This window comes from Benincasa hispida, chromosome 12 (genome assembly GCF_009727055.1).
Source record: "Benincasa hispida cultivar B227 chromosome 12, ASM972705v1, whole genome shotgun sequence".
Classification (NCBI taxonomy): domain Eukaryota; kingdom Viridiplantae; phylum Streptophyta; class Magnoliopsida; order Cucurbitales; family Cucurbitaceae; genus Benincasa; species Benincasa hispida.
The window spans coordinates 51,051,571-51,072,666 of NC_052360.1; the positions used below are offsets into that span (position 1 = coordinate 51,051,571).

A 21,096-nucleotide genomic window follows, 5' to 3' on the forward strand; every position below is an offset into this window, starting at 1 on the left:
AAAATATATAGTATAGATGTTTTTTTGAAAAGTATTTTAATTATAAATTATCTAATAAGAAATCACTTTAAATATTTTACTCCACAATTTGAAACCTGTTTTTGTACTCTTTCCAAAAAAAAAAAAAAAAAAAAAAGCAAAGAACAAAATAAATTCTTTTTCATAAAGCATCATAAGAAAGTTGAGATGCTATTATTTAATCATGATGTTTACCTATCTATTTTATTCCTAACTTTTGTAACTATATAATTTAAGCACTCTATTTGGTGGGAATCAAAGAATTATCCTTTTATTTTACAAGAATATAAAATGTCGATATATAAGACTTTAAAAAAATCAAAACACGAGTTTTGGATACCTCTTAAAAATTTGGTTACCTTCCTAAAATACGAGTTTTCACGATTCTTATATGTGCATATATAATCACTTTTCTTTATTTCTAAAAAAAATATTTAAAACACTTTTGAATTTTTGCTATAGAGTTTAAATATTTTTAGAATTTTTTTATAAATTTTTCTAAAATAAATCTACATAGTTGTTTAGTAATTAAACAACTTTATGTTATTAGTTAATTTAATGATTTTTTTTATCTTTTATTTTTTCCATAGTGATCATCCAATATTTTAAAAATATCCCAAATTGTTATCATTTCTCTCAAAAAGTTTTATATTTTGATAATGTTTATATTATTCACCTAAACAAAGTAGTGTCAAACATATAATTGTCATCTTTTAAAATAAAATCCAAGTATTTCAAATTTATAAAATCGAAACTGATATTTAATACCAAACAAGATAAATTAAATTGTCTACAAAATAACACGTAAAAATTAATATATGAACTGAACTGTAAGCATAACAATATTAAACTATTAAAGAAACAAAAGTGTTATATAAATTTTTAATTATAAACAATTTATATATATGGATGGAATAATAATCATTTTAAGACATTTTCATATATAGATTCTGTAAAATAAATATAACTATCTAAATATTTTGAGACATCTTTATAAATTTTTGTATTAAATAAATATGATTAGTTAAAATTTCAAAAAGTATTTTGATTTTTTTTAAAAAATGCACTAAGTCATAATTCAACTCGAAGCACATGAAAAATGTTTAATTCCCCAATTTATGAAAGCATGCTTTATTATAATACATTCAAAGTTGGAAAGAAAAAGTAATTTTAAATATTAAAATTTTAATATTATTTTCGGTTCAAATATGTTAAAATTTATTTCACACTAAAAAGAAGTGTTTGTTTTAATTGCTACACAAAGAAAATGCTCATCGATCTTTAAAAATATTTATCTCCGTTGAATAACTATTTGATTTTTCGTTTTAGTTTTTTGAAATTTAAACATATATTTCCTCCTCATTTCTTACATTGGCTTTCAACTTTCTTGAGTTGAGTAATTGAATTCTTAGCCAAATTTCAAAAACAAAAACAATATTTTAAAAACTATTTTGTTTAATTTTTCAAAACTTGGTTTGATTTTTTAAAATTTTAGTAGAAAGGATATGACTAAGCATCAAATTAAGAAGTTGAAGAAGTGTTGATAAACTTAATTTTAAAAAACTAAAAACTAAAAACTAAATTATTATAGAAAGGAGAACTTTTGAAAAATAATTCATTTTGACATTTGACACTATTTTTTCATCAATTAAAATAATATAACTCTATCATATATGTATATATTAACATATTTGACAACAAACACAAGTATATATCAAGAGTTAAAACATACATCTTCAACAAATAGTTTGGAAGTTCGAATCTTTAAACTTCACGTGTTGTTAAAAAAAATTAACATGTTTGCTATGACCGTGTCATATATATTAAACGTACATAAATTTGTTGAAACATGCATTGGGTCATGGGCTTGTGGAACCAATTTTGATAACAAGACAAAGTCAGATAACCAAAAACAATTGTTTTAAAAGTTTAACAACTAAAATATACAAGGTCGAGCAAGATTTAAAACGTCGGCAAAGATTTCAATGTCTCAATTTTACGAAAATGTCGATGCAAATAATGATAAAATGTCGATGTCGATGTCAATGAATATTTCTGGAAAATTATACAAACAAAAAAAATTTAAAAAACATATCAATTAGCAAATAAATATTTACGTTAATTAAAGAAGCTAACATGTTTGTTATTTATATTATATTTACATTTAGTGTCATTTTATGCATTTTTATATTCTATGGATTTTTTCACGATATAATGAAAATGTCAATTCACTCCTCATGACCGTGGAAATATGGGAATAACATTGATGGAAATATTTGCATGTTAATGTAAATTTAATACTTTGATATCAAGTGTGCCTACTTATGGGTATATTTTTAGTTCAACTAGTGTAGATGACCTAGAAATAGTGGATTGAATCTCATCAATCTCAAAAATGGTACATAATTAGTATTTTATTCATTGAACTAAGTTTGAAATGTACAAAAATTGATAAGATTTGAATTGCCAAGCCACACATTGATGCAAGAAATGCTATAAATGTTTTTCTTAACATAAATAAAAAGTGTGAAATAAATCATTTATTATTTAAATATTCTTTTATGTTTATAAATTTTCATAATAGACATTTTTAGATCAAAATACTATTTTAGTTCCTATACTTGACGTAATTTGAGCCACAAAATTCATCTTTACTGAAATTGATTAAATAGTAATAATAATTTTATATAAGGAAATATAATATGTGATAACATTATCAAAATTTATGGTAAGAATGTTAGTCAACATCACAGCCTAATTTAAAATGAAAGATTGTTTTCAAATATGAGAAAATGAACCAAAAATTTATAAATACAGCCACAGATAGATACAGATAATAGTTTATTATAGGTAAACTATGGTATTTTAATATTATTTGTAAATTAAAGATTTGATTTCGTATCCCAAACGAGTGGGTATATGGGTAAGGAAGGGCTATAATGTAATTTTAAGTTGAGAGGGAAGTGAAAATGTCCGCTCCCTCCTTACGAGTCTATGCTATATACTCTACAGTCTACTTGTCCGTATCCCATCCTTTTTTGCTTTTGCGAAGTCAGAGGCAAAGCGAGAGGAAAGACGTGAGCGGCTTCCTTTAGTATCGCGTTTCTTCTTTCTCCTTCAAAAAGGTAGTGCCGTTCCGTACCTTCCGTGCCCTAGCTAAGCTACCTTACCTTCTTCACAATCGCAAATCTCGGTAAACAAATATATATATATATATATATTATAATGCTAAATGTGGTTATCTGTTGTTTCTCTGTTTTCCAACGGAATTAGAGCACTGAATGGATTGGATTTGAAATGCAGGGGAGGAAGATGAAGGTTGCGGTGGTCGGAGCTGGAATTAGCGGCTTGGTTGCGGCGTTTGTTCTTGCCAAAGCCGGAGTGGAGGTTGTGTTGTTGGAGAAGGAAGATTATGTCGGCGGCCATTCCAAAACGGTCCATTTCGATGGCCTTGATTTGGACCTTGGATTTATGGTCTTCAATCGAGTATGATTTCTTTCTCTATCTACTGGTTTGTGTTCCTCTCTCTCTAAGTTTGGAAATCTGAGCGGATTGCGATCGTATGGATGACGATACTGTTGCACTGCCCCTGTATAAATTAATTGACTTTTACTTTTCTTTTTTTCTTTTTCTTTTTTTGACGAGACCTTTTTTCTATTTTTTTTTTATATATATATACTTAAAGTTATATGACATTTTAATTTAAGTTAAAAACCATTTTTGTCCATAACGACAGCCTTGATTTTTTAATTTTACTAATTTTAAGTTTTATAATAATTTATTTCCACAACTTCGGTAGGTAGCAATTTGGTTTAGAAAAAATATTTTTCAAAAAAATAATTTTATTTGAATTCGTTTTATATTAAAAAAATATCTCACTTAAAGTGTTTTAAGACTTATTCTGAGTATTTATCAAATATTTTAATTTTTTTAATGACTTATTTTCAAAATTAAAAACTTAAAAAGTTAAACCAAAGATATTCTTATAACATTTTAAAAAATTATAAATACAACAAAATTTATCATTGATAACTCCTACTAGTGATATGATATATTACATATACATTCATACTAGTGACATGGTCTATCATTAATAGATTCATTCTAGTCTTATGACCTATTTTTGATGAACTTCAAAAGTAAAATCTAATTTTTGTTGTATCTATAAATTTTTTTTGGATTGTGTTATATGCTTTGGACTTGATTACTATATTTGTAATTATCCCTAAAAGTTCTCATTTTGATTATGTAGAGGGTTAGTTTTATTATTTTATTTAATTTTGAAATTAAATTGTTACAATTTTTTAAAAGTACAAAGTTAAGTTGTTATTAATTAAAGTTGAGAGATTAAATTATTGTTTTTATAATTTTATCATATAAAAATGATTTTTGACCATTAAATTAATATAAAATATGGAGAGTTAGATTGCGAATTTAATTGGTTTGTGCTTGAATTTTATTTCTATTAGTTTGATTTCAGTTTGAATTTTTTACTCTGTGCACAACAGAATATAAATAGAAAATTATGTGCTTCCTTAAGAAAATATGATGAATTTAGTTTTATATCAATTCAACCACTATCTTTTTTTCTTTTTTTTTTTTTTTGGAAAATATCCCACCACTATCTTTAAATGTATTAAAAAAAACATCTTTGAATCGAACATAAATTATCAATCAAAGTGTTGGATAATTTAAAAAAAAAAACAATAATTAAGGCATTGTAATTGAATATGAGAGGATCGAATTCTCATACTTTTTAAAAGATATTTGGAGTATAAAATATGAAAATGAGTAAATAACATAGTAAATAGTGATTTGAAATAATATTTATTATATTTAATTATAAGTTATAAATAGTTGTAAACACTATTATATTTAGTGCCTAAAATATGGAGTGGTTTATAATAATCCACTCCACCAATTTAAAGTTAGTGCTTCTTTCCTAATTATTATTATTATTTTTTAAGAATATGGATGACTAATTTAACTGATATTTTTAATATAATTTCTAGCATTTGTTTGTTTTACTAAGAACCAGTATATATATTTTTCTAAAAAAAAAAAAAACAGTATATATATTATTAAAAATGCATTTTTCTTTGTTGAAATATTTCAAAAAAACAAAGATGAAAATTCTAAAGTTATTAGTGACATTTAATATAAAAAATAGAAACACTTTATTAGAATTATCTAATCAGAAAAGATTCAAAAGTATAGATTTTGCTTGATAAACATTTTATTTTTAATTTTTAGGTTTTGAAAATTAAACCAATAAACATTATTTTCACCTCTAAATTTCTTCATAGGTTATCTACTTTTTACTAAAAATTTTAAAAATCAAGCCAAAATTCAAAAATTAAAAAAGGTAGTTTTTAAAAATTTATTTTTATTTTTTGAATTTGGTTAAGAATTTAACCATTTTATTTAATAAAGATGTAAATCAGTGTAAAAAATGAAGAAGAAATAGATTTAATTTTTAAAAATTAAAAAAAAACAAAACGATTAGCAAACGAAATCATAATTATATGATAATTGATATAAATTTTTTCTTTCGAAATTAGAAGTTTAAATTTTATATGATGATGATAAAAAAATTATTATTAATATGGAGATAATCTTAAGTGGTTTTTTCTTTTAACTTTTTCGAATAAAAAAGAATTATATCATCAATCATAAATATTTGTCGGACATAACCATGTCACGTGCGAAGATTCGTACACTACTTATCTTTTTCCTTTTTCAGTACATTATATATATATATATATTTTAATTTAAATAAACGAAGACAATAAATAAATTTAAAATTAAATGCGAGGTCAAATAATTGGGCTTTTGGGGATGGCGAGTAGCGATTAGCGCGCTGTCAGCCTTCGAAATTATTAGGGAAATTATGGGAAATAATTTTCATCTTACAAAACTTGCCGTCTTTTTTTAAAATTGTTTTTTCGATCCATTTTAGGTAGAATTGGCAACCGAGATTTAGTTAAAAACAATTCTTTATCGATTGTTAGTCATCTTTATCAGTACATATCGATAGATTTAATATAGAGATTTTACTAATTTTTTCAAATATCATGCGACCTACTCGAATCTTTTTTCAAATTTTATGTTTTCAAATTTTATCCAAATTCGTTTATCTTTATCAAATATTATATTCAATTTTTACATAATTTTTGACCAATTTATATTTCCACAATTATATAAAAAATTTTAAAATTTCAAATGAATTTATCAATTAGATTGTCAGATGGATGATTTCATTTTGGTTTTAAAATTTTAGGGAAGATTAAATTTTGCAAAAAATATTAGGTAAAACGTAGAAAATATATAAAATCTCAGTATTATTCTGTCCAAAATCAATATCGAAATTTTATATATTTTCCCTATCTTACCTAGTTTTTTTTTGAAAAATTTAATGTTTCCTAAAATTTAAAATAAAAACCAATCACCTTAAATCCATCTAAAAAAATCATTTGGAATAATAGGTAAATTAATTGAAAAATTATAAATTAGATTAAAGATTTAAAAAATTATTTAAGATTTTGATATAATATTTGGAAAAGATAATTGAATTTGGGGAAAATTTGAAAATATATAAGATTAGGGTATACTTTATAATACTCAGAAAAATTATTAGAGTCTAAGAGTTTTCAAAAGAATTTTAGTTTTGTAAGATGAAAAAGATAAATATACTATCTATGATCATTTCCCAAATTATTAGCATAAAGTGGACAATGGTTAATTACATAAGGCATGGTTTTTAATTAAAAATTTATATGGGTTTGCTCACTAAATAGATTATAGAAGTGTACAAAATATTACTCCTGTAACGGGATTTTTGATAGATGAGATGAGACGTGGCTTATGTTATAAAAATTTTAAATTTTAAATTTGTTTAAGAAAATTAATTCTCTAATATTAATGTAACTGATATACCAATGTAACAAATCCCATTCTTATTATTATTTTGCTTAACAATTTTTTTAAGCTGTGCGTTAATGCCTTCTTCGAAATACCAATTTACCATTAATGATGCCTAATGAAATATAATAATTAGACCAAAAGAAACGAAATATAAAAAAGAAAAAACAAACAAACAAATTCTTTGGGTGAATTGAAAATAAGACTTCTAAAGTGGGTACATTAAACAAATTATTTCTTAAAATTATTAATTACTTAAAATTGTTTGCTAATATATATATTCATTCATTCATTCATTTATTTATTTAACTTAAAGAACTAATGAATATACAATTCGATAAAAAAAAAAAAATTCTTTGTACTCGACATAAGCATTAAGCACTAAATTAAAATTAGGTTTATATATTATTTTGTTTTTATACTTTTAACTGATTCATTTTAGTTGTACTTTCAAAATCTTTTTAATGGTCCACGTATTTTTAACTTTGGTTCATCTTAAAAGTGACCATTTTGGTCTCTAAAAAGTAAAAATGAATGGACCAAAATGGTCACTTTTAAGAAGTACAACAACCAAAATCGACGTTTTGAAAGCATAAGAATCAAAATAAACCAAAGTTGAAGTTAAAAGAACCGAATGCTAAGCAGTGGTTAAGACTGTCCTAAAATGATTTCTTTTTTTTCTTAGAAACAATAAATAAATATAATAAAATAAAAAATTTCATATTCTTTTAATGTTATATTAATGTTTAATTCATAATTAATCTTAGCTCATTCTTTCCAACGTATTTCTTAGAACTTAATCATTTTCAAAAAGGAAAAAAAACCATTTAAACTGATTTACCTTGTCTCATACATCAACTGGAAGTTATGATACAATAGAGCTGTCTTGTTGTCTTGTGATTGAAATTCAATTCATGTCCTAAAGAGATAGAAATTCAGTAACTAACTTTTTGTAGATGTCAATATACTCCATTAATGAAATTGTTTAAAAGCACTTTGATTTATACTTTGGTTGATTTTAATATCTAATCATTTCATATAGTGCTTGATGGATGATTATACTCCATGGATTATTATTCCTTTTGATTTGAATAGGTAACCTATCCAAATATGATGGAATTTTTTGAGAACTTGGGAGTTGAAATGGAAGCATCAGATATGTCTTTCTCGGTTAGCTTAGACAAAGGACGGGGCTGTGAATGGGGCAGTCGAAATGGTCTTTCAAGTTTGTTTGCACAAAAGAAAAACCTTCTTAATCCATACTTTTGGCAAATGATTCGGGAAATAGTGAAATTTAAGGATGATGTTATCAAGTACGTTCTACCTTTATTACCTTTCATGATTTGGAAATATAAGTTCTGAAATTGAGGATAGGCAATATTGGTTCTTGTGTGTACAGTTATCTTGAAGTTCTAGAGAACAATTCAGATATTGATCGAAATGAGACATTGGGGCAGTTTATCAAGTCAAGGGGATACTCCCAATTGTTTCAAAATGCTTATCTGGTAAGATTGCTTAACAATTCTCGAGTTTCTTTTATGTCAATTTTATGGATAACCATATATTATACTTTGAGGGGATTATATATATATACACACATATATTTCATATTTCTTACTAGGTTCCAATGTGCGGTTCAATTTGGTCTTGTCCTTCAGAAGGAGTTCTCAGCTTTTCAGCTTTCTCCGTCCTTTCCTTTTGTCGAAATCATCATCTACTTCAGGTTGGTCTGTGTTCTTTTTCTTTCATATCATGAGGATTTTTAACTTGTTAACATTAATCTATCTTTCTTCAATTGGATTATTCTTCTCTCCAGTTGTTTGGTCGTCCACAGTGGCTTACTGTCAAATGCCGTTCTCATTCTTATGTGAAGAAGGTGATCTGATCCTTTATACTATACATGTGGAAGAAGTGAAATCTCTTTGCATACAACTACTTGAGAAACCAAATGAATATTTGCCTTGACAAATGGATATTTGAAAAATTAGGTCCAAGAAGTACTAGAGAGTAAAGGCTGTCAGATAAGAACTTCTTCTGAAGTTAACTCTATATCAACAATGGATAAAGGTGAAATAATTAATTGGTTATAAGATGGTTTGTAATCAATATTATACAATAAGTTGTTGATATTTGATATTAATGTTTATCAGGATGTAATGTAAGCTATGGAGATGATTCACAGGAAATGTTTGATGCATGCATAATAGCAACCCATGCCCCTGATACTTTAAGAATATTAGGAAATCAAGCAACATCAGAAGAAGTCAGAATACTGGGTGCTTTCCAATATGCCTATAGGTACATCATTATTTCATCTCCATTCTATTGTTAGCTGAAAAAGTAAAAATAGGAATAATGTAAAAGAGGCTGGAATCAGGAAGGTTCATTTTGTTGTGAATTGCCACTATGAATAATAAGTATTTGTTGCTTTCTGCAATTAGGATCTTGAAATATTCCTCCTGTCAAATTAACCTTTGTAGAGACAATAATGGGCTTGTTCCAAACTGTTGTGAATGATTGAGTATTGATTTTTATGATTTTTATTTAAAGATTATGAACTGCTAAAATTAATATAATGATTCCTGAAATAGTTGCATCAAAATGCACAACCATTTTCTCTGTATTGGCAGTGATATTTTTCTCCATCGTGACAAAAATTTAATGCCCCAAAACCCAGCAGCATGGAGTGCATGGAACTTTCTTGGAAATACAGATAAGAAAGTATGTTTGACATATTGGCTCAATGTACTTCAGGTTAGTTTCATACTCTCACTCTGATATTTTATCTATCTCTAACACCATGTAAACCAAAGAACCTAGGAGTAAACAGGGCTACAAAATTAAAGAAATCCTGGATCTATTAAAGGATGCAACTAACTATGAACTCAACAAAGTAAATTTTTTATAATTCCTGAAGACTAGAATTATCAAAATGACTATAAGCATTTAATGTCTGTTGTTTGCTTCTAACTTCAACTCTTTTTGGAACGAATAGTTCTAGCCGACAAGGAGAAGGGTGAAAACATTGTAGATGGAAAGTACTTAGATGAAGCAAACTTGCAGTTATTTGAAGTTACGTGGCTTTGATACTTCCATTTAATTGTGAACTTGCAGAATCTTGGTGAAACTGGTCCTCCTTTTCTTGTGACTCTTAATCCAGATAAAGAGCCAAAGAATATCTTGCTTAAGTGGTCAACTGGTCACCCAATCCCATCTGTTGCTGCATCAAAAGCTTCAAATGAGCTTCATAGCATTCAAGGAAAGAGAAGAATTTGGTTTTGTGGAGCATATCAAGGTAAGGCCACTGCATTCTATGTTTAGAAAGGTTATTTATGTAACATTTCAATAAAGAATGTGTGTTAACATTGATTTATTATAAAAGTGTCAAATTTGCTTACAAGGACATACTCTTACTGGTTTCTCTTTAGTCTTTTCATAATTTCTCATACTAACATCTTTGGACTCACCCATCACCTTTCATTTAGTTCTTTTTCCCTCTGCACATTTTTTCCTCACCAATTTCTCTTCACAATTATATTTCTTGCTCTGGCTTCCCTCTAACTAGTCTTTCTTCTTAGTTCATACACTCTCATTCTAACCTCCGTTCGTATGTACTTTCTATCATGAATTAACTGAAGATACATATTGTCTGGCTTTAATCTTCTAAAATCTACACATTTCTTCACTAAGTAGTCTCTCACCACTTAATTTTTCACAATGCCACAATTTTTATCAGGAATATATTTATACACATATGTACTCTGTACTTTTGGAGAATGGATTTCTTATCATTTAATTAGATAAAAGGTACATATATATAGGAGAATAAGGAACCCTAATCTAGGATATGCAAAATTATAATAAAGGATGACTGTACAAATTAATTTAAATATATCTTTTAACACTCCCCCTCAAACTGGAGAAAATATGTCAGTCATGCTCAGCTTGTTGCATAAATAGCTTATTCTTACTCCATTTACAACTTAGGTAAATATGTCTCCCAACTGTTCTCCAATCTTCATATATCCTGTAGACATCAACCCTTCTTGTATTTTCTTGCGAATAAAGTGACAATTTACTTGAATATGTTTAGTTCGTTCATGAAATACTGGGTTGGACCAAAGTGAAGTGCAACTTAATTATCACACCATAATTATTTAGCTGGCACAGTAACGTTGAAACCCATCTAAGATAAAAGTTGGTGTATCCACACTATTTCACACACTGATTGTGCCATAGCTCTATATTCTGATGCAACACTCGAACAAGAAACTACATTCTGTTTCTTACTTTTCCATGACACTAGGTTTCCTCCTACAAAAACACAATATCCAGAGGTTGATCTCCTATCCTCTCGAGATCCAACCCAATCAACATCTGAAAAACATTCAACCCTTGTATGACCATGATATTTATATAAGATCCCACGTCCAGGTGCAGCTTTTAGATAACATAGAATTTGTTCTACTGCATCCCAACGATCCACTGTAGGAGAAGACATAAACTCTCACAATACTCACAGAATAAGCAATATTTGGTCGTGTCATTGTTAAATAGTTCAACTTCCAACTAAATCTTCTATATCTCTCAGGGTCTTTAAATAATTCTCCTTCCCTAGCAAGTTGCAAATTCGGTATCTTCAGAGTACTACATGGTTTGACTCCTAATTTTCCAGTCTCAGAAAACAAATCAAGTACATATTTTCGTTGTGATAGATATATACCTTTCTTGCTTCTCATTACTTCAATACCCAAAAAATACTTCAATTGTCCTAAATCTTTAGTATGAAATTGACCCTGAATAAAAGTATTTGGAGAAGATATACCTGATATATCATTTCCAGTGATAACGATATCGTCAACATACACAACAAACAAAGTAATACAAATTAGATCGTCGATAGAATACAAAATGATCATAAGCACTTTTCTTCATATCAAAACATTTGAGTGCTTGATTAAACTTACCAAACCATGCAGAGGACTTTGTTTCAGTCGATTCAAAGATTTTCGAAGACGACACACCTTATCACTCTTCCCTTGAGCAATAAACCCAGGTGGTTGCTCCATGTAAACTTCCTCCCGAAGATCACCATGCAAAAAAGCATTTTTAATGTCAAGTTGATGTAAAGGCCAATTATAAGTAGCAGCCATGGACAAAAATAGTCGAATGGAAGTTAATTTAGAAACAGGAGAAAATGTATCAGAATAATCAGTGCCATAGATTTGGGCATAACCTTTGGCAACAAGACAAGCTTTCAAGTGAGCCATTGTTCCGTCAGGATTGGCTTTTAGCAAATGTCCATTTACATCCAATAGCCTTCTTTCCTATCGGACATGAGACTAAATCCCAAGTACCATTCTCATTCGTTCCAGACATCTCCTCAATCATTGCACTACGCCACCCGAAATGAGATAAAGCTTCATGAACACGGTGAGGAATAGAGATGGAATCAAGAGATGTAATAAAGGAATAAGTGGGGGAAGACAACCGGTTGTACAAAACAAACGAAGAAATAGGATAAGTACAAGTGTGTTTACCTTTCCGAAGGGCGATGGGTAGATCATCACTCTATTCTGGATTAGATGTCGAAGAAGCCATCAGTGTAGGATATGTGTTTGAAGGTAGCCATGGAGGACGCCTGGAGTAAACTCGAGTGACCAGTGGGCGAGAAGGAAGAGACATAGAAGAAGGTTGAGTAGGAGATGATGTGGAAGAGGTAATCTCATAGATAAAAAGGTCATCCTCCTCTCCTTTACAATGACTGGACAGTGAGGGACTAAAAGGTATATCTTCAAAAGATGTAACATTGGGAGAGACAGGATACCTGTTAAGAGTAGGAAAATAACAATGATAACCCTTTTGAACACGCGAATAGCCTAAGAAAATGCATTTTAAAGACTTTGGATCTAATTTGGTATGATGTGGACGAATATCCCGAAAAAAACAAACACAACCAAAGATCTTTGGGGCAATAGGAAACAAAGATTTCGTAAGAAAAAGAGTACGACAAGGAATCTCTCCATTGAGGACAGAGGAGGACATTTTATTAATTAGGAAGCAAGCAGTGGACACTGCATTAGCCCAAAATTACTTTGGAACATGCATTTGAAAGGATAAGGCGCAAGCTGTTTCAAGGAGGTGCCTGTTCTTTTTTGTCCATCCATGATTCCTGTTGCACTTCTAGTTTGTGCGCATACATACAATTTCATAACTTATCAGGGTAGATTAGTAACTCAAAGTACATTTGATTTTAACTTTTATTTTAACGCGCACATTAGGAAAAAAAATAGTAAATCCGAATCAAATATGATGTTTTGATGTTCTGAAGAGAATATGCCTGATCATACCACATTCCAAAGATAAGGATTTTGTAGGAATACAAATGAACGCCCTAAGCTTCAAATCCTGCAACATGCAATCCTTAATCCTAAAATATGACATGCTTTAATGTTACAATTGAAATCTTATTCTGTCATGTTAAGCTAATTATGCTACTTCTCTTTAGGTTATGGCTTCCATGAGGATGGGTTAAAGGTAATGACTACTAGTATTACATTATAATTTTCCAAGGGTCTTCGTCACTTCATGTGCCTTTCCAGATTTGAATAATTCAATGGATTTACGAATTAAGTCTAAATATTTGCAGGCAGGTATTATTGCAGCACAAAATATGTTGGGAAATAGTTTCACACTTTTAAGCAACCCAAAACACATGGCACCTTCCGTAGCAGATACAGCGGCACGCCTATTTGTCACTAGATTTCTTGGGCAATATATAACTTCAGGATCATTAACGTAAGGTTATATGCTACTATGATCATAAGTTTCTTTTAGTGATTCTTTTATTTCTTGTCATCTCAATTGATATATTTTATGAATATTGAATCCTATATTATGCCTTAAATTTGATTTCAACAGTAAGATTAAAAAGACATACAAGACATTTGCCTCAACTGCAATGCTTTATTTCTACCGTTTAGTTATGTTAATTATGTTTGTATGTCTTTTGGATGTATCATTTTATAACCTATATGTCCTTTTTTGAGGTCGCTTTATAATGGGAAATGATGAGGATGCTAAGGTCGTATCGACCTAGTTGAGATAACCCAGTGCATCTACTGACCCATAGTTCCATTTGAGTTGTATGTGTTTCTTTGTACTTTGAGAAATAGTCTCTTTTCACTATATGAATGAAAAGTTTGTTTCCATTTCAAAAAAAAAAAAAAAAAAGAGTAGGATTAAAAAGAAAGAAAAGGAAGAGGAAAATATTGAATCACATTGTATATGATAAGAACTTCATATTCAGGTTTGCACTATAATTCTACACCCAAGTGACTCAACCTTCCAATTTACATGTTAATACAGAATGGCATTATTGTTTCTTTTACGAGAGAGAACTGATATGATCTGTTTTTTTTCCTCTCAATTGTATCAACTCAGTTTATTGGAAGAAGGAGGCACAATATTTACCTTTGAGGGAACAGATAAAAAATGCCTTCCAAAGGTTGCTGTCAAAGTTCACTGCTCCCAATTTTATTGGAAGGTATGTAATTCTAATGTCTGCTTAGAGTTGTACAACCAACAGAACAGATCCTGTTCATGTAAGGTTTAGAGTTAAGGATCTCAATTTACATATATATTTAAATTGTACTGATGAAGTTTGGCAAAGTAATTGATTGATTGGAGCTCGTGCTTCTTTAGTTCCAAATTCTTATGAATTCATTTTGGCAGATTATGACACGAGCTGACTTAGGCCTTGCAGATGCATATATCAATGGAGACTTTTCTCTTGTTGATAAGGATGAAGGTCTTTTAAATTTTTTCTTGGTAAGCTCATCTATATTTGAACTCAAAATATTTAATACTCACAGTAATGTGCCTGGACTCTGTCATTCTGATTTCTTTTGCAGATTATTATTGCTAGCAGAGATACAAATTCTTCCATTGCAAAACTAAAGAAGAAAAGGTATAAATAATGGGGAGATATGCTTATCATTCTCTTTCATATTTTAAACTAAACTTTTACTTATATTTTTCAGGGGATGGTGGACACCCCCACTATTTACTGCTTGTATTGCATCTGCAAAGTATTTTTTTCAGCATGCTTCAAGGCAAAACACTCTTACGCAAGCTCGTAGGAACATCTCTCGTCATTACGACCTGGTATTCAATAGTTTTCAATGGCTCCTATTGACTCTTTTATTTTTCTTCCTTTTTAAGAAAGCTAGATAAGAAAATACATTTATCTGTAGATGGTAGAAAGACTGAGGTTCTTGATCCTTCATTTGATATTTTTCATTTTTGTAGACATTCTAAATTTATTAGCTTACAGAAAAAAGCTCTAGTTTCCTTGTTAGTTTGCATCATTTTTCTGTTATTTACTGAAAGACATCTTGCTCCTTTGTGTTCCTTGCAGAGCAATGAACTTTTTTCTCTTTTCTTGGATGATACAATGACATACTCATGTGCCATCTTCAAGGTTTGTTTATGAAACCATTCTCCCTCCACTTTTTGATGATACATTGTTAGAAATATATAGAATCAGTTTTACATTTTTATCTTGTTCTTGTTAATAGAGAGAGAATGAAGATTTGAAGGTTGCACAAATGAGAAAAATCTCTCTTCTCATTGAAAAGGTGATTCTTTTAGCTACAATTCCAAACTGCAGTTGAGAAATTTTTTTCACTCTCATTAACCATTCAATTCATTTATATCTTCATTCTTAGGCAAGAATCAATAAAAACCATCAAGTATTGGAAATTGGGTGTGGTTGGGGTAGCTTAGCTATTGAAATTGTCAAGCAAACTGGATGTCGTTATACTGGTATTACTTTATCTGAGGAACAATTAAAATATGCAGAGAAGAGAGTAAAAGATGCCAACCTTCAGGTACAACTTTATTGTATTATTATTCTTCCCAACCATTATTAATGGAAATAATCTGTGGTATGGTTTGTTACTTATATCTAATTTTCACTTTTGCTTCTAGGACCGCATTAGGTTTCTTCTTTGCGACTATCGAAAATTGCCTAGTACTGAAAAATATGACAGGATTATATCATGGTGAGTTTGATAATATGAAAGAGAATTTATTTGTCATATGTATGAATTAGTACTATGATAATTCAAATTTTCTTTTGTTTCAGTGAGATGATAGAAGCTGTAGGCCATGAATTCATGGAGGATTTTTTTGGTTCTTGTGAATCAGTATTAGCAGAAAATGGCCTTTTTGTTCTACAGGTTGGAAGCCTTGATTGTTATAGGCATTTACATGGATCTAGTAACCCTATATATGACAAAATTAAATGCTAAAGTATCTCTGGTCCTTGTACTAATTTTGATTTTTTATTAGTTCATATCGATACCGGATGAGCGTTATGATGAATACCGACTAAGTTCAGACTTTATAAAAGAATATATATTTCCAGGAGGATGTCTACCATGCTTAAGTAGATTAACAACAGCCATGGCTAATGCATCAAGACTCTGGTAAATAAAGTTTTTGTAACTGATTAGAAGATTCATGGTGTTTTCTCTCCTTTTTTCTTCATGTTAGATATAAAGAACATTTCTACTGCAGTGTGGAACATTTGGAAAACATTGGGATACATTACCATCAGACTTTGAGATGTTGGAGAAAGAATTTCTTAGAGAATAAGAGGTAAAAAGTTTTATTTAGGGGATTTGCCACTATCAATTGTTCAAATGGAAGTTCAATCTCAAAGGAACTTACAATTCTTTATTTCAGCAAAATTCTTCAACTTGGTTTTGATGAAAGTTTCATACGGACTTGGGAATATTATTTTGACTACTGCGCCGCTGGTTTTAAATCTCGCACCCTTGGTAATTACCAGGTACGTAGATCAAACCATACATGTTCCTAGTATAATTTTGTTCATAATATCTAAGACAATGAAGGGTCTATATGTCCAAGAATTTCATCAATTAAATATAGTGAGAAATAGTTTGATTTGCTGCACTCATGAAACTTTTGAAATCCATAAAAATCACTCAACTTCTATGACTATGTATATAATTGGTATTGGCATTGGCCTTGAGCAGATAATCATAATTGAATTTGATGACAGATTGTATATTCAAGGCCTGGTAATGTTGCAGCATTCAGCAATCCATACCAAGCAATACCCTCAGCTTATTAAATTGGTTTGATCATTCTTTAAGTTTAAAAGTTCATATGACATTTTTTCCATTTGGTCAATGAATAATTGTTGTTCTGACTTTCTTCTTTTTAGGCATAAGTACTGTACTGACCTTTCCTCTTGACACAACTCTCTTCATCAATTGTATTTGTCAAATCATGCAGCTTCAAAAAGGCAAACTTTAGTAAACAATCTTCAAAAGTACATGCATCAAACTCAAGATTTCATTGTAACTTTTGATCCCATTTCTTAAGTACTGAAATTCAGTGTGAACCCTTTTCTTTGATATTTTTTAAGACAATAGATTGCTTTACTGATAAGATTAAAAAGAGAGAAATTCCGAGATTAGATTTTAAATTTATAGTAGAGATAAATTAATATGTACTCAAATGAATTAATATGCTCGATATAACAACCTTATTTGAATAGGATCTGTTTTAAAAGTTGTACTACTGTCCTTGAGTTCTAAAAATTAATATGCTCGATATATCATATAAATTTCACGAATTATATTTACCAATACAAACAAATAATATATGAATTTTGATATAATTATTCATATAAAACATACCATTTGAGTTTTAAAAGTTTGTCCTAATTTATTATCAAAAGAATAAATCCAAATCCCCGTGGACGCCTAGTATTTTGATCATACATGACTACTAAATCAGTTACACATGGCCATAAGCCTCAAAGTACTCTTTAAATCCTTCTTCAGTCAGTTTTGGAGGCAATCCACCAACGAAATTTTTTGTTGAAGATGCATCAATACAAGCATATAACATATAAAAAGTGAGTTTCATTAGTTTGAGTTTAAATAATTTGTGAGATTAAAAAGTTTGAAGGATACAAAATCAGGCCATAAATCAATATCCAGGAATACTACCCAAATGATGGTGGAGTATAGAACAAAACAAGCATCTCTTTGCCATGACAAAAGTTTGGTTACTTGTTCCTCATCTGAGACAGAAAAAATGGCAACTAAAATATGCAGTCTAGAGATGTCCACGAGGCGGGGCGAGGCCACATCTAAGTATTGTAATTAAAGTGTGAGATGGGAGAATCAAACTTTTGAGTTCGAGGTCGATAGTACAAATACTATGCCAGTTGAGCTACGCTCATGTTGATAGTACTCGGAGAATATTATTGTTTGACATTTATTCATTTATGTAATTCCTATTTATTATTCCTTTTATAGTGAGACAAAATTAGGCATTTCACATTGTGTGCTAAAATAGTGCTTAATTTTGGGCTAGCCGTTAAGAGCTTATTCTTTCCATTTCTGCTTCGTGTAAGTCTTCTACAATATAAAGCACCGTACTGTGCTTAAGAAATTCAAGGAAGAAAAGTGCATTTTTATCATTACTACTGTGTTGAATTTCTTTTATTCCTCACATCAAACCTTAAGCAACAACATGCATTTTTAGAAAAAAAAGTAACACAGCAGAACCAATTGCAGCTATCCATTCGAGGCCATCGATACATGCCCATAGCCAGATGAAGACTCTCTACATACTAAACTGCGCGCCAAAATTATGATCCTGCATACAGACACTCATAAGGCACAGCCAAAATCAACATTTATATTGGTTATTGTGCCTAATGTACATGAATTGCAAGTTTTAGAGGTAGAGACTATTAAAAGATGGAAGAAGAAAACACAATATTTACGTGGAAAACCCTCCTAGTACAAGGAGAAAAAACCACGGTAGACACTTTCTATTATTTTCAACTTACCCACATACAAGAGAGAACAGAGATATAAACATGCTCTAGAAAGTCCTAATGAAAAAACTAGGGCAAAGTAAAAATACTATGCCCTTAGAGCTAAATACATAAACAACCCCTTATTTTCAACACTTCCCCTCAAGTTGGGACGTAGATGTACCAACTTGCTAGCACAAGAAACAAAGCTTTTCCTGAGTAATCTTTTGGTGAGAATATCAGAAACTTGTTGACTAGAAGGGATGTACGAAATACAAATATTGCCACTGTCTAGTTTTTCTTTGATAAAGTGTCTATCAATCTCTACATGTTTTGTTCTATCATGTTGACAAGATTGTTGGCTATGCTTATAGCCACCTCGTTATCACAATAGAGCTTCATAGGTAGATCACTGTCTTGGTGATAATTAGACAGAACTTTCTTCAATCATATTTCTTCACAAATTCCCAGACTCATAGCTCTGTATTCTGCTTCAGCACTACTTCTAGCAACAACACATTGCTTCTTACTTCTCCAAGTAACAAGGTTACCCCACATAAACGTATAGTACCCAGAGGTAGAATTTCTATCTACAACAGATCTTGCCCAATCAGAGTCAATGTAAGTCTCAATACATTTTCTGTCAGTTTTCCTGAAAATCAGATCTTTACCTAGAGTTGTTTTCAAATATCTCAGAATTTGATTCACAACTTCCATATGTCTCTCATAGGGTGCCTGCATAAACTAACTAACCACACTGGCAGTGTAGGATATATCTGGTCTAGTGTGAGATAAGTAGATAAGTTTTCCCACTAGACGTTGGTATCTCTCTTTATCAACAAGAACTTTGTCAACAAAATCTTCTAGCTTAGCATTGAATTCTACAGAAGTGTCAACAGGTCTACATCCAGTCATACATGTTTCTTTCAACAAATCAAAAGTGTATTTTCATTAAGAGACATAAATCTCTTCTCTTAATCTCGCCATCTCCATTCTAAGGAAATACCTTAGACTCCCAAGATCCTTAATCTCAAATTCATCAGCCATTTTCTTTTTAAGCCTGATAATCTCAGCGGCATCATCTCCTGACAGAATAATATCATCTACGTACACAATTAGAACAACAATGTTCCTTGATTCTGACCTTTTTGTGAACAAAATGTGATCAGAGTGCCCCTAAGTAAAACCTTGAGACTTAACAAAGGTAGTAAGCTTGTCAAACCAAGCTCTTGGAGACTGTTTCAAAATATACAAAGGCTTCCTAAGTTTACAAACCTGATGGTCAAATTAAGCTCCAAAACCAGGAGGAGGACTCATATAAACCTCTTCTTCTAATTCACCATTCAGAAAAACATTTTTCACATCAAGTTGATGGAGAGGTCAGTCTTTATTAAATACCACAGAAAGTAGAACTCGAACTGTATTTAGCTTCGCTACAGGAGAGAAAGTTTTTGAGTAGTTTATTCCACAAGTCTATGTAAACCCTTTAGCTACCAATTTGGCCTTGTACCTGTCAAGAGTCCCATCAGATTTATACTTTCTAGTGAACACTCATTTGCACTCAACTGTTTTATGCCCTTTAGGAAGAACATGATCCCACGTATTATTTTTTTCAAGAGCTTTCATTTCTTCTATCACCGCATCCTTCCATTCAGAAACTTCTATGGCCATACATATGTTGTTTGGTATCATTACTGTATTCAGGTTAGTAGTGAATGTTGTGAACTCAGAAGACAAATTACTGTAAGATAGAAAGCTATGCATGGGATATTTAGTGCATGACCTGATGCCTTTTCTCAAAGCAATGGGTATATCAAGAGAGACATCAAATTACTGTGAGATAGAAAGCTATGCATGGGATAAACTCGCAGTTCGTAAATGTTGTTAACATATTTTATTTATCAATAAAAATGTTGTTGAGTTTTTATTCAATAAATTACTATTGATATTTCATCATTCTATGAAAATCCAATAAACGAATCCATAGCTATAACATGAATACTTTAACTATCATGTGGTGACATAAAAATGGATCAAGTTTTAGTATGTAGCCAAAATTGTCTATAAATATACGGATAAGAATGGGTTCCCCATCCTGGTGACACTATTGGATGCGACTCATTTTGTATACTGATACAAATGATGTGATCCAAACTCATTCATGTAGAGATATGTAAGTGCGGACATCCTATGCAATGAGTTTGCATAAGAGCGGACCTCGAAATAGTCACTTTTCTTTATAACAACCGTTTACTATTAAAACTGACTATCTCAAAATCAATGACCTAAGG

At 30.1% G+C, this 21,096-nt stretch overlaps 1 protein-coding gene across 3 annotated transcripts; it reads left to right on the forward strand.

Annotated features, from left to right (window-relative positions):
• The first annotated feature begins 3,011 nt into the window (after positions 1-3,011).
• LOC120068381 (tuberculostearic acid methyltransferase UfaA1-like) lies at positions 3,012-17,389 on the forward strand. 3 transcript variants are annotated; one of them, XM_039020131.1, is made up of 25 exons: positions 3,012-3,211; positions 3,322-3,504; positions 8,035-8,252; positions 8,339-8,444; positions 8,561-8,662; positions 8,756-8,815; positions 8,928-9,006; positions 9,090-9,237; positions 9,570-9,693; positions 10,054-10,234; positions 13,448-13,476; positions 13,589-13,737; positions 14,383-14,485; positions 14,674-14,769; positions 14,853-14,908; positions 14,982-15,105; positions 15,359-15,421; positions 15,519-15,578; positions 15,669-15,830; positions 15,931-16,004; positions 16,088-16,181; positions 16,294-16,430; positions 16,522-16,602; positions 16,690-16,795; positions 17,030-17,389. In XM_039020131.1, exons 2-25 carry the CDS (start codon positions 3,331-3,333, stop codon positions 17,099-17,101), a joined length of 2,598 nt encoding a protein of 865 aa, XP_038876059.1. In that variant the 5' UTR covers positions 3,012-3,211; positions 3,322-3,330; the 3' UTR covers positions 17,102-17,389. The 3 variants fall into 3 exon arrangements, with proteins under 3 accessions (XP_038876059.1, XP_038876060.1, XP_038876061.1); XM_039020132.1 differs by lacking the exons at positions 3,012-3,211; positions 3,322-3,504; positions 8,035-8,252 and having other exon boundaries at positions 8,353-8,444; positions 8,598-8,662; XM_039020133.1 differs by lacking the exons at positions 3,012-3,211; positions 3,322-3,504; positions 8,035-8,252; ... (2 more) ...; positions 8,756-8,815; positions 8,928-9,006 and having other exon boundaries at positions 9,122-9,237; positions 9,620-9,693.
• The last annotated feature ends 3,707 nt before the right edge of the window (positions 17,390-21,096 follow it).

Bases quoted from the DNA above. Each gene is read 5' to 3' on its own strand.
- LOC120068381 (XM_039020131.1), top strand. From the start codon at position 3,331: ATGAAGGTTGCGGTGGTCGGAGCTGGAATTAGCGGCTTGGTTGCGGCG. The intron at 13,738-14,382 runs GTAAGGTTATAT...GTATCAACTCAG, and splicing joins ATAACTTCAGGATCATTAAC to TTTATTGGAAGAAGGAGGCA. The intron at 14,909-14,981 runs GTATAAATAATG...TATATTTTTCAG, and splicing joins GCAAAACTAAAGAAGAAAAG to GGGATGGTGGACACCCCCAC.